This window comes from Oryx dammah, unplaced genomic scaffold (assembly GCF_014754425.2).
Source record: "Oryx dammah isolate SB20612 unplaced genomic scaffold, SCBI_Odam_1.1 HiC_scaffold_18, whole genome shotgun sequence".
Taxonomy (NCBI): domain Eukaryota; kingdom Metazoa; phylum Chordata; class Mammalia; order Artiodactyla; family Bovidae; genus Oryx; species Oryx dammah.
Genome location: NW_024070202.1, coordinates 22651114 through 22666047, shown reverse-complemented (window position 1 = coordinate 22666047; position 14934 = coordinate 22651114). Strand labels below are relative to the sequence as shown.

The window sequence follows — 14934 nt, the reverse complement described above, 5'->3', positions numbered from 1 at the left end:
GTATCTGTGAATAAATCTTGCACCTTGAAGCCAAGACATATTTAGCTTGTATATCTTGACTAGTAAGCCCCTTACTAAAGGGAGCAGTCACAGAAGGCTAAAAAGTATCTCAAAATATCTAATCATACCTCAACTTTTACACAGTGTTTAAAGGGGTATCTGCAGGATGTTATGTCTGGTCTTAGATATTCTCAAAGGTATTCAAACTTATGCTTATTACTGATATCATTACTACCACATTCCCATTTATTTATCCAGTTATCACACATCCCATTTGTATACCTCTTATTTTAAGAAAATGATAAGGCAAGATGCTTTCAAATGATCAAATGATAGCATAGACGTTGGAATACAGAGAAAAATGTTGTGGCTCCTCAAATTTTCCCTATTAGGCTGTAATTGCCAAGGTAAACTGTTAGCAACTATTTATCAGCCAATAAAGGATAGCAAAATGTGTATTTAACAGGCCTTTTGGGGTATCACATATGATATAAGGAAGAATAGGTCATTTAAAGGTGAAAATGCAAAAGTTGAAGTGTACTTATAACTAGCACGACAATTAAGACTTTTGACAGTTTTTGCAGACATAACATATTCACTCCTCATTACACGTGTTGAGCCAGTCTGCTTGCTACCCTCTGATACACCTGTGGCTTTCTCATTGCTTCATTTTCTCCCTGATAACGTAATGGATAAGTAAGTCCTAATATAATCATTCAGAGGAAAACTGTGCAGTCCTTTAAAAAAAATATGAGGTAGAATTACATATTTAATGTGTAGGGGAAAATGTTTATCTGATGATGCTTGTATATGAACTTAAAACTCTGTGTATATGTAGTGTATGTCAAAGAATATTAAGTGAAAAAGTTAAAAAATACAACCAAAGTGCATCAAAACATAAAAGAAACTGATTATTTCAGTAGCTATGAAGGAAGAAATGGTGAAGTAATGATTATTATACATTATAGATGATACATGTATATGCTTTTACTTCAAAATTTAGAAGTGCCTAAATAAAAGTATTTATAGACATTTAAGTATTGGTTATTTCTGAATGATATAATCAAATTATTATTTCTTTTGGCTTAATCTGTAATTTCAAGTTTTCCTCCAATATTACTGTACTAGTTTTGAAGTTTTAAGAGTTAACACATAATTTAAATAGCTAGCCTTTCAAAGCACAGTTCAAAAGATAACCTCCTTATTTAATTTTGATTCATCTCTCTTGCAAAATTAATGTTTTACCTAAACATTACTATTTATATATACTCAATGTATAGCATTATCCATATTGTAATTGTATTACTAATAAGAGGATTCATTATGTTCCTTGGTTGTTTATCAGCCCTTGTTCTAAACTCTGTGGCATTTAACATAATCCAATAAATAGAGTAGTAGCTCTAAATATGTTTACTGAAAGAAAAAGTAAAACAGTGTATCAAGGCAGGGTGCTTAAGAGATTTTATAATGCTGATTGCATATCATACATTTTAATTCCCCACAGTGATTTATTAAATAATTTATAATTATAACCAATAGCAACAGGTTATACAAAAACATTCCAGTAGTCTAAAGCAAAGCAAATGCCTCCTTCTCAGTGGCCACAAACAAAACAAAGCCAGTTATTAAATGCTCTGAGATATGCTGGCCAATTACTTCATTTTTTTCTCAAAATACTTTGAACAAAGGAATAACATGAAAACTGGGATTTAGTATTGTTGAGCTTTGTTTTTGATAGGTCCTATTTTTACTTTTATGGCAGTTTCACCATTTCACCTTTGTGAACTTAATTTCCTTTTTATAAAGGGCTAAATAAAGTGAATAAACTTATTCCAGACTCCTCTGTTTGCATGCCCTGTGCTAGAAACTTCCATCTCAGTCTTGCAACAGGCTTTCCAAGAAGCCATCCCTGCCTCCATTTCATCAAAAAAAAAGGGGGAACTGAGAGCAGTTTAAGAAACTTGTCCAAAACCTAACTGTTGGCTGTTTTCAAGCCTAAGGATATTAACAGTATTTGAATTCTCTTGAATTCTCTAAATTGGTTTCTCTTACAGGGTAAAAAAAAAAAAAAAAATCCAGGGCAAAAAACATTCTAAATCTGAGTCTAGAACAACAGTGCTTGCTCTTTGGTAGTTTTTTTCCTACAAACATGCACAGATAGTTTATAAACCATGAATTCACCATTCCCGCATGTTACAAGGCAACTAGTAAAGGTGCTGAGTAATTTTCACCTTTCTAAAATTACTGAACTCAACATACACACAAAAAGTTAGTATCAAACTTAATACAAAGAACTGTATTCATCCACTCCCACCCTCTACCCTAAACCCTCTGGGGTTTGGAGAAGCTCAGCATTGTCTATTAATGGCAGCAGGGGAGGGCTGTATTTTTTTCACTCAATTGTTTATAATTTCCTAGAGAAGCATTACTCTTCAAAATTTAAGTTTGGGATGTGTCATTTCCTACAAATTATGCTACTTCTCCTTTATTTCAGGCAGCTGTCACATTTCTTTTTCTCATTTCCTCCCTATGTATTGTATATTTTAAATTCCTTTCACTTTTTTTACACCTCTTAATTCAATTTGACACTATATACACATCCTTAACGTCTGTCTAAGGCATCTTGCTTTCATTTTTAAAAGTGATGTACCCAGGATAATACTGCCCTGTTGATCCATCCTTCATTTAAATAAGGCTATGCATCTTTCTTTTTTCAGATGAGAATATACGGTGCAAAAGAAAAAAATTAAAGGAAAGAAAAAGAATAGTTCACCGCGTGAATCAGTGAAGCACTAGTCTAGTCTTATTAGAAACACAATGCAGTTTTTTTCTTTTAAGGTTTGAAAGTTTAGCTTTTCTACAATTTCAGAAATATAATGTTAAGAGGGAAACACTACACTTTAAAGGTCTTGTTATTTTATAAGTACAAAAGCTATTACCTTTTCAAACAGAGGGGAAAATAATTCAATGTGAGATGCCTGGATGAAACCATTGATTTTTTTTCCCCAAATAACAATGTAAGTTTACATTTATATTAAAACAACAAACTGCTTAGTTTCTAGTTTTATCTAAAATGAATGTAATTATCGCTCAAGGTCAGCATTTTGCATTTCCCTCGCTTGAACTGTAATTTATCCCAAAAACTGAGGAATTTTTTTTTTCCTATTTGTATCTGTTAATACTCGATTGCCTTTTCTTTTGTTATCCATCCTTTCTGGAGCATTAAACCATGTTTTGTTCATTTCTCTCCCTGCATTCCCCATTTGGGAATGGTGAAGATAAGGTTGTGTTTTGTGTGTGTGTGTTTTAATTGAGGTGTAATTGACGTAACAACCTTGTGTTAGCTTCCAGTGTAAAATATAATGATTGGATATTTGTATCTCTTGCAAAACGCTCACTACTCTAAGTTTAGGTACCATCCCGACATCCCACATAAGGATGGGCTTTTTTTTCCATGTTTCCCTCAGGTGGCTGGAGAGAGATATGTCTACAAATTTGTGTGTGATCCAGAAGCCCTCTTCTCCATGGCCTTTCCAGATAATCAGCGCCCACTGCTGAAGACAGACATGGAACGTCACATCAATGAAGAGGACACAGTGCCTCTGTCCCACTTTGACGAGAGCATGGCCTACATGCCGGAAGGGGGCTGCTGCAACCCCCACCCCTATAACGAAGGCTACGTATATTAACACAGGGACAGTCAAGGGCCTCCTCGCGCTTCTGCTCTTTTGCAAGACGAAGAGAATTTCTGAATTCTCTTCAATATTTGATTTTTGTCATTTGTATTTTATTTTTAAATAATAATACACAAAAAGGGGCTTTCCTGTTGCATTATTCGATGGTCTGCAATGGACTGCGCACTTTATTTGAGGGTGGGTGGGGGTAATCTAAACGTTTATTCTGTGTAACAGGAAGATAATGGGTGAATGGGAGGGGGGATTGGGGTATTACTTTTTACTTAGGCTTGGGATGGGGTCCTACAAGTTTTAAGTATGATGAAGCTATATCATGTTGATTTGATTTCATAACAACCTAGAAAATGTTCATTTCCTCTGGGTATCTATGGTACAGTTAATTCACATTGTGTAAATATCCACTTGGAGACTATCTGCCTTGGGCATTTTCCCCTATCATTTCTGTGTCTCCGCAAGGTGTACAAAAAAAAAACTACTGTAAAAGGCAGTTTAATTGTTAGAAATGACTGTTTTTGCACCTCTTGTAAAAAGTTATTTAGAGATTGCATTTACTGTTTTTTTGTTTTGTTTTGCTTTATATATGACTCACAGAGGAAAACCGTACAATGGATATTCTCTCTGAAGCTGAGTATCACCATGACTGTAAATTAGGGGCACAATTTTGGACTCTGGCTCCAAACTGAGTCACAGGCCAGTAGCAGTATAAGTATTTGGTGCCACCTTGCTATTTAGATACAAATAATACTGTCCTTTAAATATTTTGAAACCCATTTCAGTTACATGATATTTTTCATGGTCTTTTGAGATCTTCATTTAAACGTTAAATCTGGGATCGCAATGAAGCAAAAAATATCTGTCTCCATTCACTTCCTTCAGTACATAAAAACATTATTTAATCAATAAGAATTAACTGTACTAAATCACATAATATGCTGTTCTAGATACAGCAAGCACTTCTTAAAAAAAATATCCAATACACTAAATAGGTACTATAGTAATTTTTAGACATGGTACCCATTGATATGCATTTAAACCTTTTCCTGCTGTGTTATGTTGATAACATATATAAATATTAGATAATGCTAATGCTTCTGCTGCTGTCTTTTCTGTAATATTCTCTTTCATGCTGAATTTACTATGACCATTTATAAGCAATGCAGTTAACTACCGATAGCATTTCAGGACAAAATAGATGACTCAAACCATTTATTGCTTAAAAAATAGCTTCTGCCATGCTATGCTATAAGCAGCTTTTATGCACATTGACAAAATGAAGAGTAAGCTTCAGCTTGCTAAGGGAAATTGTGGAAACTTTTGGTGAAATGGAAAATTATTTACAAACTGTTAAAGAATATGAGGAAGTTGCTGTATGACAGAGTGCTGGCACTAATATTATCCATCGTCTTGTTTTGGACACTTGTGTAAATGTGATTGGATTGTTTGAAAGAAGATTTAAAGATTTAAAGTTTCAAAGGTTTTTGTTTTGGTTTTGTTTTGCATTTGGAGGAAACAGTGAAAGCAGGGTATGTTCTGTTTACCTGGACAAAACCATAAGTAAGTGGTGTTATAGTATCTCTGATTAGGTTGCTAAAATGATTCAAGCAAAAAACATAAATTTTGTTCACTATCTCAGAGGAAAAAAAAATTTTAGAGAGTCAATACCAAAATGTTTTTTTTTTTTTAAATCCTAAACACAAAGCCAAAATCAACTTACAAAAGATTTTCATGATGAACACAGGAAAAATTGTTGAAAGATGATCTGCTGGCTACCCATTTTCCAACGTGACATTGATCACAGTTCATGTCTCTAAACTCAACAGTTATTAGGAAACCCACATAACATAACCTATACTACTCACATTTATTCCTACCAAAAAAATTCTAGTTTCAACGTATCTATGTAACCTGTGATTTCAATGGTTGTTCTACATTTACATTATATATCATTAGGCCCATTATGGGTTAACAAATATGCCTTAAAAATCAGAATTCCCCCCCACCCCACTATCCTCGTGTGGCCATTTACAGTACTTAGAATAAAAATGGATTTTAAAATATTCAGCTAAAATTTTATTGGAAAGAGAATTGACACATTTGGAGAAATTGAAAGTGGGTCTTTAAAATATGATCCAAGTGAAAATTATATTGAGAATACTTTTTCTCTCATTTTCTTTTATTCTTTTAAAAATTCTAGTTTGATAGTGAAAAAGAATCAGACTATGAGCTATTTTAAAGAATCAAGGAAGAATTGGTATTGATTATATAGTATTTAAGGACAAATTATATATTTTGCTGTTTATGGTAGTAACTCACTGAATAAGTAATTGGCCAACATTAAGTATATTTCCAACACAGAAGGGTTCAAAACATTGCATTATAAACTCTTTTGGGAAATGTATCTAAAGGGTTTTTTTTTTAAGTTCTGTTCTTATTCTACTTTTTAGTTGGTTGTATTTTTATTTTCAGATAGATTAATAAATCTGGCAGCTGATTTCTGCAAGATTCTTGTGTTTTGAATTTCTAATTGAATTGGCTATTCAAACATAGAAATCAATAATGTAACATTTTCCTTCCACTCGGTAAAAGAAACTAAAGAAATATCTCCCTTCACGTTTGCTGCCTCTAGATGCCGATACTCAAGGGGCTAATTACAATAAAGAATGGTACCTCTCCAATAAGTAATGAAAAATGACTTCCCTTAAGTTACGTGTATAAAAGTGCATAAAAATAAAAATTCACACAGCTGACAGTGCAGAGCAGTTTCCTCAAATTATAGAAAGATCTTGGAGGTCATATACTTGAAGCTCCTTTTTTACAGATTTTATCAGTTTCATGTTGATGTCATAACAAATTGCCACAAACTTAATTACTCAAAGCAACCCAGATTTATCCTCTTATCTAGAGATCAGAAGTCCACAGTGAGTCTGAAGGGGCTATAGAAAGATTCAGGGGACAACCCCACCCTGTTGTCATGTCTGTCTCCTGGCTTCCTCACTCCAGTTTCTGCTTTTGTGGCGACACTTCTTTCTCCTCTGCTGTGGTCAAATCTCCCTCAGCCTATCTCTTGTAAGGACACCTGTGATTACATTTAAGGTCCACCCAGATAGCCCAGGGTAATCTCCCTATCTCAAGATCTTTAACTTAATCACATTTTTCAAATCCCTTTTGCCAGGTAAGTTATTCACAGGAATCAGGGGGCAGATAAGGGATATGAGGGGAAAAAGGTGGCTGTTATTCACTTTACTACACAGAAGACATGGTGTATTAAAAATACTGATTGACAACGTAGGGACAAAAATGTTTTATTGATGGATCTAGGATTAGAAATTACTAAAGATCATTGTTGTTTTTTTTTTGTTTGTTTGTTTTTTTACCATTGAGATAGTCTCACTATACTCTTCTTAAAAGATAATGAGAACATCTTAGGTTAAAGTTCACCTACTCTACTAAAGTGTCTGGTAATCACATAGAGCTTTTAGATTATGTAATCCCCTCTTGTGTAAACATTATGTAATGAGAAAGAAAAATTAAAAAGTGATAATTACAGGGTCATAGCAGAATGAATTAGATTGCCCAAGCCAGATCATATTTTTTAATATAAACTTCTTTTGGTGCGATTATGAGTTATTACTGTATAATCTCAACATTTACAAATAATTACTGTTTAAGAAAGAATAATATGTAGAATATATCTATTACTCAAAAGACCAATTCTAAAATATGAGTCAACTCATGTTTATTTGACAAGGAAGAAAATCTATTACCTGGTGTATAGCCTTTGGCCAGATCATAGATGTTTCTAAAATGCATATCCTTATCAGGCAGCATTTTCAGAGCTTATAATGACAAAACATTACAGAAAGGAAGGCCACTTGAATGTTTCTTGGTATCTTAAAAGAGAAAAACTTGAATTTGAAAATAAGAAATAAGTGATATTTGCCAGTTGCAGTTTGATATGAGGAAGGGGAAAAATAGAATTGTAAGAAAAAAGAAAAGGTTAAAAATAATAAAAGGAAGTTAAAAAAGGCAAATGAACATATTAAGCAATTGTGATAAGAATTGCATAAAAACTAAGTTTTCCTAAGACACCAGTGTTGGACATGATACTGAGAAATTTGGTTCAATTTATTCAGAACTTAACTAGTACTTGTAGGACTTAGCTGTTTTTTTTTTTTTTTTCCTTTAATGTGAGATTACTTTAGAAAAATGTATTTATTTTAAAAACCCAGTTTATAGAAAAATATAGTTTAAGAAAAGGAGAATTTGATCAGGGTAGTGGATGCCTGTATAGAAAAAAAAATATTGATGATTTTAGAATGTTCTATTAAAAGTACATATAAAATAGCTATGGTTTATAAACCCATGTAAAATAGGATTGTTTTCTGTTTTTGCATATAGACTCCAATATTTTTATTTAGTTCTATTCTAAAATCATGTTGCTATGGAGAAGAAAATTTTAATTCACTTGGGTGTATTAAAATTACACGTACAGCTTGAGAAAACATTCTATGAAATTTATGTGATTATAGCAAATAAATATGCTCAAATTTTAAGTCTAAAATAAAAGCCCAGAAAGTGAAAATATTGCACTATCGTGATCACTCTGGAAGGTGGCATATGTAAAACTGATCTAAATGTTTGACTTGCTTTTGAATCATTTTAATCATTTAATTTATGGCCATGACACTTGAATTCTGTAGCTTCAGTCCTGTCGAACTCTTTGCAACCCCATGGACTATAGCCCGTCAGGCTCCTCAGTCAATGGAGTTTCCCAGGCAAGAATACTGGAGTGGGTTGTTATTTCCTCCTGCAGGGGATCTTCCCGACCCAGGGATTGAAACAGATTCTCCTGCGTCTCTTGCATTGCAGGTGGAGAAGACCAGAGAAGCCCTTAGGTCCTAGGACACCTGATAAATCTTTTTCTGGTACTGTGTTCTATCTCTTTAAATGCATTTTTTCTCTTAATCTGTTCAACTATATCAGGAAGAAATTCCAAAAAAAGAGCTATCTAAATTATTTCAGTGACTCTCATGTGCCAACCAGCATACACGAATGACACATGTTACAGCTCTCATCACATTGGCTTTGTCTGAGAAGCTGAGGCTAACGACAAAACCAGAGTCTTTGTGTTAAGATATCACAGGCAAGTGATCACAGGCAAGTTTATAAACCCTTCTCTTTTCTGTAATCTTTTAACCTAGCTACTTTCTTGATTTAAACTTTAAATAACAAAAACGTATGTAACAATTCACATTTTGCTGCAACAGGTTTCTTTAAAATGTATTTCATTAAATATTTTTCATTAGTCTTTATAGAAACTCTGAAAAAGAAGTCAAGTACTACTTAAACAATAGCAATGTCAAAACATGAATTTTTTTTTTTTGAGTCTTTAAGCATTTAGAAATCAAAATGATTGAAGTATCACTTTGGTTTTTCCACTGGAGAAGGATACAGCTTAATGATTCCAAAGGAGACAGGTCAACTTTTCAGAATGTTGTAAACAGTGCCCCCATAACTAATGCTGTTAGACATAACTTCTGAAAGTAATAAATTTCCCAGAAAACTTTTAAAGCATGGTAAAAGTCATGTGATTTGGAGTCATGTGATTCAGAAGAAGCAACAAATGAGTGGAATGAATTGGGAGATTGAGACTGTAATATACACAATACTATGCATAAAATAGATAACTAACGAGAAACTACTGTATAGCACAGGGTGAAAGTGAAGTTGCTCAGTCGTGTCCAACTCTTTGCGACCCCGTGGACTGTAGTCTACCAGGCTCCTCCGTCCATGGGATTCTCTAGACAAGAATACTGGAGTGGGTTGCCACTTCCTTCTCCAGGGGATCTTCCCAACCCAGGGATTGAACCCAGGTCTCCCGCATTGGAGGCGGACGCTTTAACCTCTGAGCCACCAGCAAGGCTATAGCACAGGGAACTCTACTCATTGTTCTATGGTGGACTAAACGGAAAGGAAAGGAAAGCCAAGAAGGAGGGGATATCTGTATAGGTATGGCTGACTCACTTTGCTGTACAATAGAAACTAGCATAACACTGTAAAGCAACTATGAGAAATGAAAGTGTTAATCGCTCAGTCATGTCTGACTCTTTGTGACCCCGTGGACCCCCCTGCCAAGTTCCTCTGTCCATGGAATTCTTCGGGCACGAATACTGGAGTGAGTAGCCATTCCCTTCTCCAGGGGATCTTTCCAACCCAGGGATCAATCTCAGGTCTCCTGCATTGCAGGCTGATTCTTTACCATCTGAGGCACCAGAGAAGCCCTAGACTCCAATAAAGACAAAATAAAGTAAATCAATACAACACAATTAAAAAATTAAATAGAAAGTAGAACTGAAATCACAGCAACTATTTTTTCAAAGAAATCTGAATTTTTAAAAACTATCATATTGTTTCAGAGGGGACTATGACATCTTATGTGTGTTTAAATTTTATGACCAGCCCATAAAACTATTTGTCCTGTAGAAAATTTTATGTGAATTTAATTGAAAGAAGAAAAATATGGCATCAAAAAAATGTGGAGAAAATAAGGTAGTACATGTGGTATTACAGTTTAAACTGAAAAATGCTATCTAATTCTCAAGAAATATTTTACTTTATACTTGTAAAATTTAAAAATTCTTTAAACTTTTCCCATTTAAAAAAGTTATAGTAAAATATATGTAACATAAAATTGACCATTTTGAGTGTCCACTTCAGTGATATTAATTGCATTCACAGGGTTGTGCAATCATCATCGCTAGTATTTCCAATCCATTTAGATTATTTTATTCCTAAAACATTTTTAAAAACTATAGGAAATACTCTGTTATATATTAAAAATGTAAAAATGCAATCTTATACTTTCTAATAATTACATGTTATAGTTCCTTTATTAATATGTTGGCCTTGATTTCATACTGTGGTTTAATTATTAAAGAAAAAAAAATTTATGTATAAAGACTATTTCTAGTAGCCAGGACATGGAAGCAAGCTAAATGTCCATCAACAGAGGAATTGATAAAGAAGATGGAATGAAGAGGGATAAATGTATACATCTAACTGATTCACTTTGCTGTAGAGCGGAAACTAACACAACATTGTAAACAAATATATTCCAATAAAAAATACTCTGTCTACAAATTCTCTATGATTGCAGGGGAAAAAAGTTCACTTAGATACTGAGTTTATTAAATGTTTGAAAATAACTCAATAATTTATATATAAACAAGTAAAACAGCCCAGCATTTTAAAACAAACCACATCAAACAGAACTGACAGGTTGCACTCAAGTTTCTTTAGTTTGAATGGACAGATCTGATTAACAGATCATAAAGACACAAAGATACAAAAGTTACACTTACACTCTTTAATACAATAATAGTTTCAGATAACAATTTTTAAGGGAAAAAACCCAAACAGAAACATGATAGATTTAATAAAAATGTATTTTATTAATGTAAAATCAGACTAAAACAATACATTGGGCACCATGCCACCATCCTTCACAATATTTTTAGTTTAAACAGTAAGAACTAGCTAAATTAAAATGGAAATTGAATATTTTTCTGTGACTTTTCAGATCTCATAGATTCCTTTCTTAACTTATCCTCTGAAATATGGTACTTAATCACAAGATGACTTGTTTAGAATCATTCACTTATGGAGTAAATTTTGGTTTATTATTGAAAGGACAGCATCTGAAGAGATAAGTTTCTATTATTCATTTTTTCTCAGATATATAATATCAGGCCCAAATGTGATAACATTCCAAATTTGTTTGTTGATTTTTGTTTCATGAAGAGCTTGCATTGCAGGTGTAACAAATAACCCATAAGATTGCCATTTAAATTATTTCACGAGCTAACCTCTGAAATTCAGTATCAAGAAAACTGTGAAATAGAATCAACTGAAAAAAGAATTCTTCCCTAGAAGTTACTGTTTAGTTATTTTCATAACAACTTGTGATTGAATAGAAACTCTGAGGCAGTGTTTCTAAAACCAAAACAAGGAGAAATATGAAAATAAATATTTGGATTATTTATATCTCAAAGGAGAAATACATCACACACTGATTTATTCATTGAGTGAATATTAATTCACTCATTAGAACAGATTTTGAGTTATTCATTTCAATTTGTTCTTTGTTGGGAAGTCTATTGATTTAATCCCTCAAAATTACCAACTATGAATCTTCTACAAATTGATATTAAACATTGCTATCAAATCAGTTGGGCTTCCCCGGTGGCTCAGTGTTAAAGAATCCACCTGCCAGTGCAGGAGACACAGGTTCAATCCCTGGAGGAGGAAATGGCAACCCACTCCAGTATTCTTGCTGGGAGAATCCCATGGCTACAGTCCATGGGGTCACAGAGAGTCAGACTCAACTGAACACACATGCACACATAATAGCAGCTGGTTTCCTACTTTGTCGTTATGGTTATTCAGTGGTTAAGTCTTGTCCGACTCTTTGCGACCGCATGGACTGCAGCACACCAGGCTTCCCTGTCCTTCACTGTTTCCTGGAGTTTGCTCAAACTCATGTCCATTGTGTCAGTGATGCCATTCAACCATCTCATTTTCTACCACATGCAATTTAGGTATACCTCCCCACAGGAAGACTCGATAGAAGATATAGTAGGTTTATAAAAGTTCACTTTACCTCAAACTAAATAAGACCCATGTGAATCCAAGCCATCCTTAGAGAACTGCATACGGTGTATCAATTAAGCTTAAATACTCCCTTATGCAATGCCTACACTCTATGGAAAAGGAGTATGATAAAAAAAAAAAAAAAGTGGACTTAAGAATGCTAGTGACAGTAGAAGCAGGTTTACTTTTATTAAAATATAATGTGTGCATGCATGCATGCTGAGTCGCTTCAGTTGTATCCGATTCTTTGCAACTCTGTGGACTGTAACCCCACCAAGGTTCTCTGTCCACAGGAATCCCTAGGTGAGAACACTGGAGTGAGTTGCTCTACCCTCCTCTGGAGGCTCTTCCCGACCCAGGAATCAAACCCGTGTCTCCTGCAGCTACTGCATTGCAAGCGGATTCTTTACCACTGAGCCACTGGGGAAGCCCAAAATATAATGAGTGTTTCAGGTCAATAGTGCCTGTTACTATAAAATGAAGCATTCAATTACTCATTGACTTGCATGCAGTCTGTGTGGCCCATCATGGAGAAGAATACTGAACAATTAACTAAAAATCAAGGCAGACCAGACAACTGATTTCATTAACTTCTGGGCTTCCTTGACCTGACCCTGAACATCTTGATTAACAGCATTTATTATCAAATGCCCACTTGCTGTTTTATGTGTACATTCCTAGTAGCAAGAAATAATCATCAATCTATTCAGGTCACCATTGCTAAAATCCATGATTACCAACTGTCTTTCCATCCTTGCATTACTTTACCCAAGATTCAGAGTCCAGGAGAGCTCAAGGGTTTGCTCTTGGATTGTGTCCTCACTCCTTGCCTATAAATGGGCATAGATCATACAGTTCCATCAAGCCCCTGAATGCTGGATGAGAAGTAAGACCCTCAAGTAACTGGCAACTTAAGAAGTGAAATTGCCTACTGGTGTCATCTTTCTCAAAGTCCCCCAAAATAATATTATCATCCATCTTCAGAATGAGAAAACTGCTGAATATAGATTGTCCTTTTTGTTCTTCCATTTCCTTCAAGAGTATTTTGATTCCTATGCGTCTTGTACTTTGGCCACCTCATGCAAAGAGTTGACTCATTGGAAAAGACTCTGATGCTGGGAGGGATTGGGGGCAGGAGGAGAAGGGGACCACAGAGGACGAGATGGCTGGATGGCATCACCAACTCGATGGACGCGAGTTTGAGTGAACTCCGGGAGGTGGTGATGGACAGGGAGGCCTGGCGTACTGGGATTCATGGGGTCGCAAATAGTTGGACACAACTGAGCGACTGAACTGAACTGAACCGATGGGTCTTTAAAGCCTGCTGACATGGTAATGTGCATAAAAACAATGAGTAACAGTTACTGGATGTCTTTACCAAGTTCTATAAGAGTATACTCTAAAAGGAATAATGATGAGAGCAAAACAATATGAGTTTAGGATGGGTACTAGTTTACTGGGGCCACCCAAACAAAGTATTTAGTACCAACAGGGTGGTTTAAAGTGCAGAAACCTATTGTCTCAAGTTCGGAGGCTAGACATCCCAAATCAAGGGTTTTTGCAGGATTGGTACCTAGGGCTCAGTCTGTTCCAGGTCCCTTTCCTTGGCTTGTAGCTGTTCTTCTTTTTCCCATTTTTCTTAATCTTTCCTTTGAATCTGCCTCTGGGTTCACTTTCTCCTTTTTCAGAAGGATACTGATCACATTGAGTTAGGGCTAACCCCAACGACCTTATTACTTACCTCTGTAAAGACCTTGAAACCATGATTAAATCCATTTTACCTTCCTTCACCAATCAAGGTTCATTTTTAAATTTGCGTGTTCTCCAAGCTGCATGTGGCCTAAACAATAAGATGTGTTCCCAAGTTGTTATCTAGGAACTTGGAGTCAGCTCTCCCTAGATCAAACTGCTTCTGTTAAAGCCTGATTCGGACCACTGACCCTACAACTAGGCATGCGCTAGCAGCAGACGCCTTAGCTTCGTTACACCTGTGCAGAACCACACACCTTTCCTCCAATCACTTCTCCTTGCTTTCCTATAGGGCCTCAAACCATCCTGCGTTCTTATTTGTTATCCTATCAGTACCCAGGACCCCTTGTGTTGGGGAAGGTGGCTTTGATACTTTTCTCCTGCCTCCTCACTGGGCTGCCTTGCACGTAAGTCCTCTCTTACCTGCAAACCTGGGCGTCTCCCCTGCTTTCACTTGACAGTAAAGGCAAGCCTGGGTCAGCAGCAACCTCATCCAATAAGGTCACTTTCTGAGCTGTTGCAGTTAGGACTTCAGGTATCTTTTTCGGAGAAGACCCCGTTAAACCCATAGCAGGTACTTAAGTTAGGCTCAAAGGAAAGAATCCATTAAAATGAAATGATTATTATCCATTACGTACGAGATTTAAGCTTGAGAGAAATTACAACTGTATGTGTCTTATATTACATGACTAATGTAGACAAAGATATTGCATAAATATAACTGAGGCATTGCCCTTTATTCTTAATGATAATGTTTAAAATAAATTTTATTCTCATAGTCCTCTTCCTTCTACCACTGAACACTTTTCCTAAAAAGATGTTAGAGGAAAATAAAAATGAA

General features: G+C 35.1%; 1 protein-coding gene across 4 annotated transcripts in view; it reads left to right on the top strand.

Annotated features, from left to right (window-relative positions):
* The window catches only part of ETV1 (ETS variant transcription factor 1), a 98010-nt gene extending 91815 nt beyond the window's left edge, over window positions 1–6195 (top strand). For all 4 annotated transcript variants that reach the window (XM_040260592.1, XM_040260594.1, XM_040260591.1 and 1 more), the window contains one exon: window positions 3468–6195. In XM_040260592.1, coding sequence (XP_040116526.1) covers window positions 3468–3689 — 222 coding nt within the window. In that variant the 3' untranslated portion in view covers window positions 3690–6195. The remainder of the gene's footprint in view (window positions 1–3467) is intronic.
* Window positions 6196–14934: the final 8739 nt, after the last annotated feature.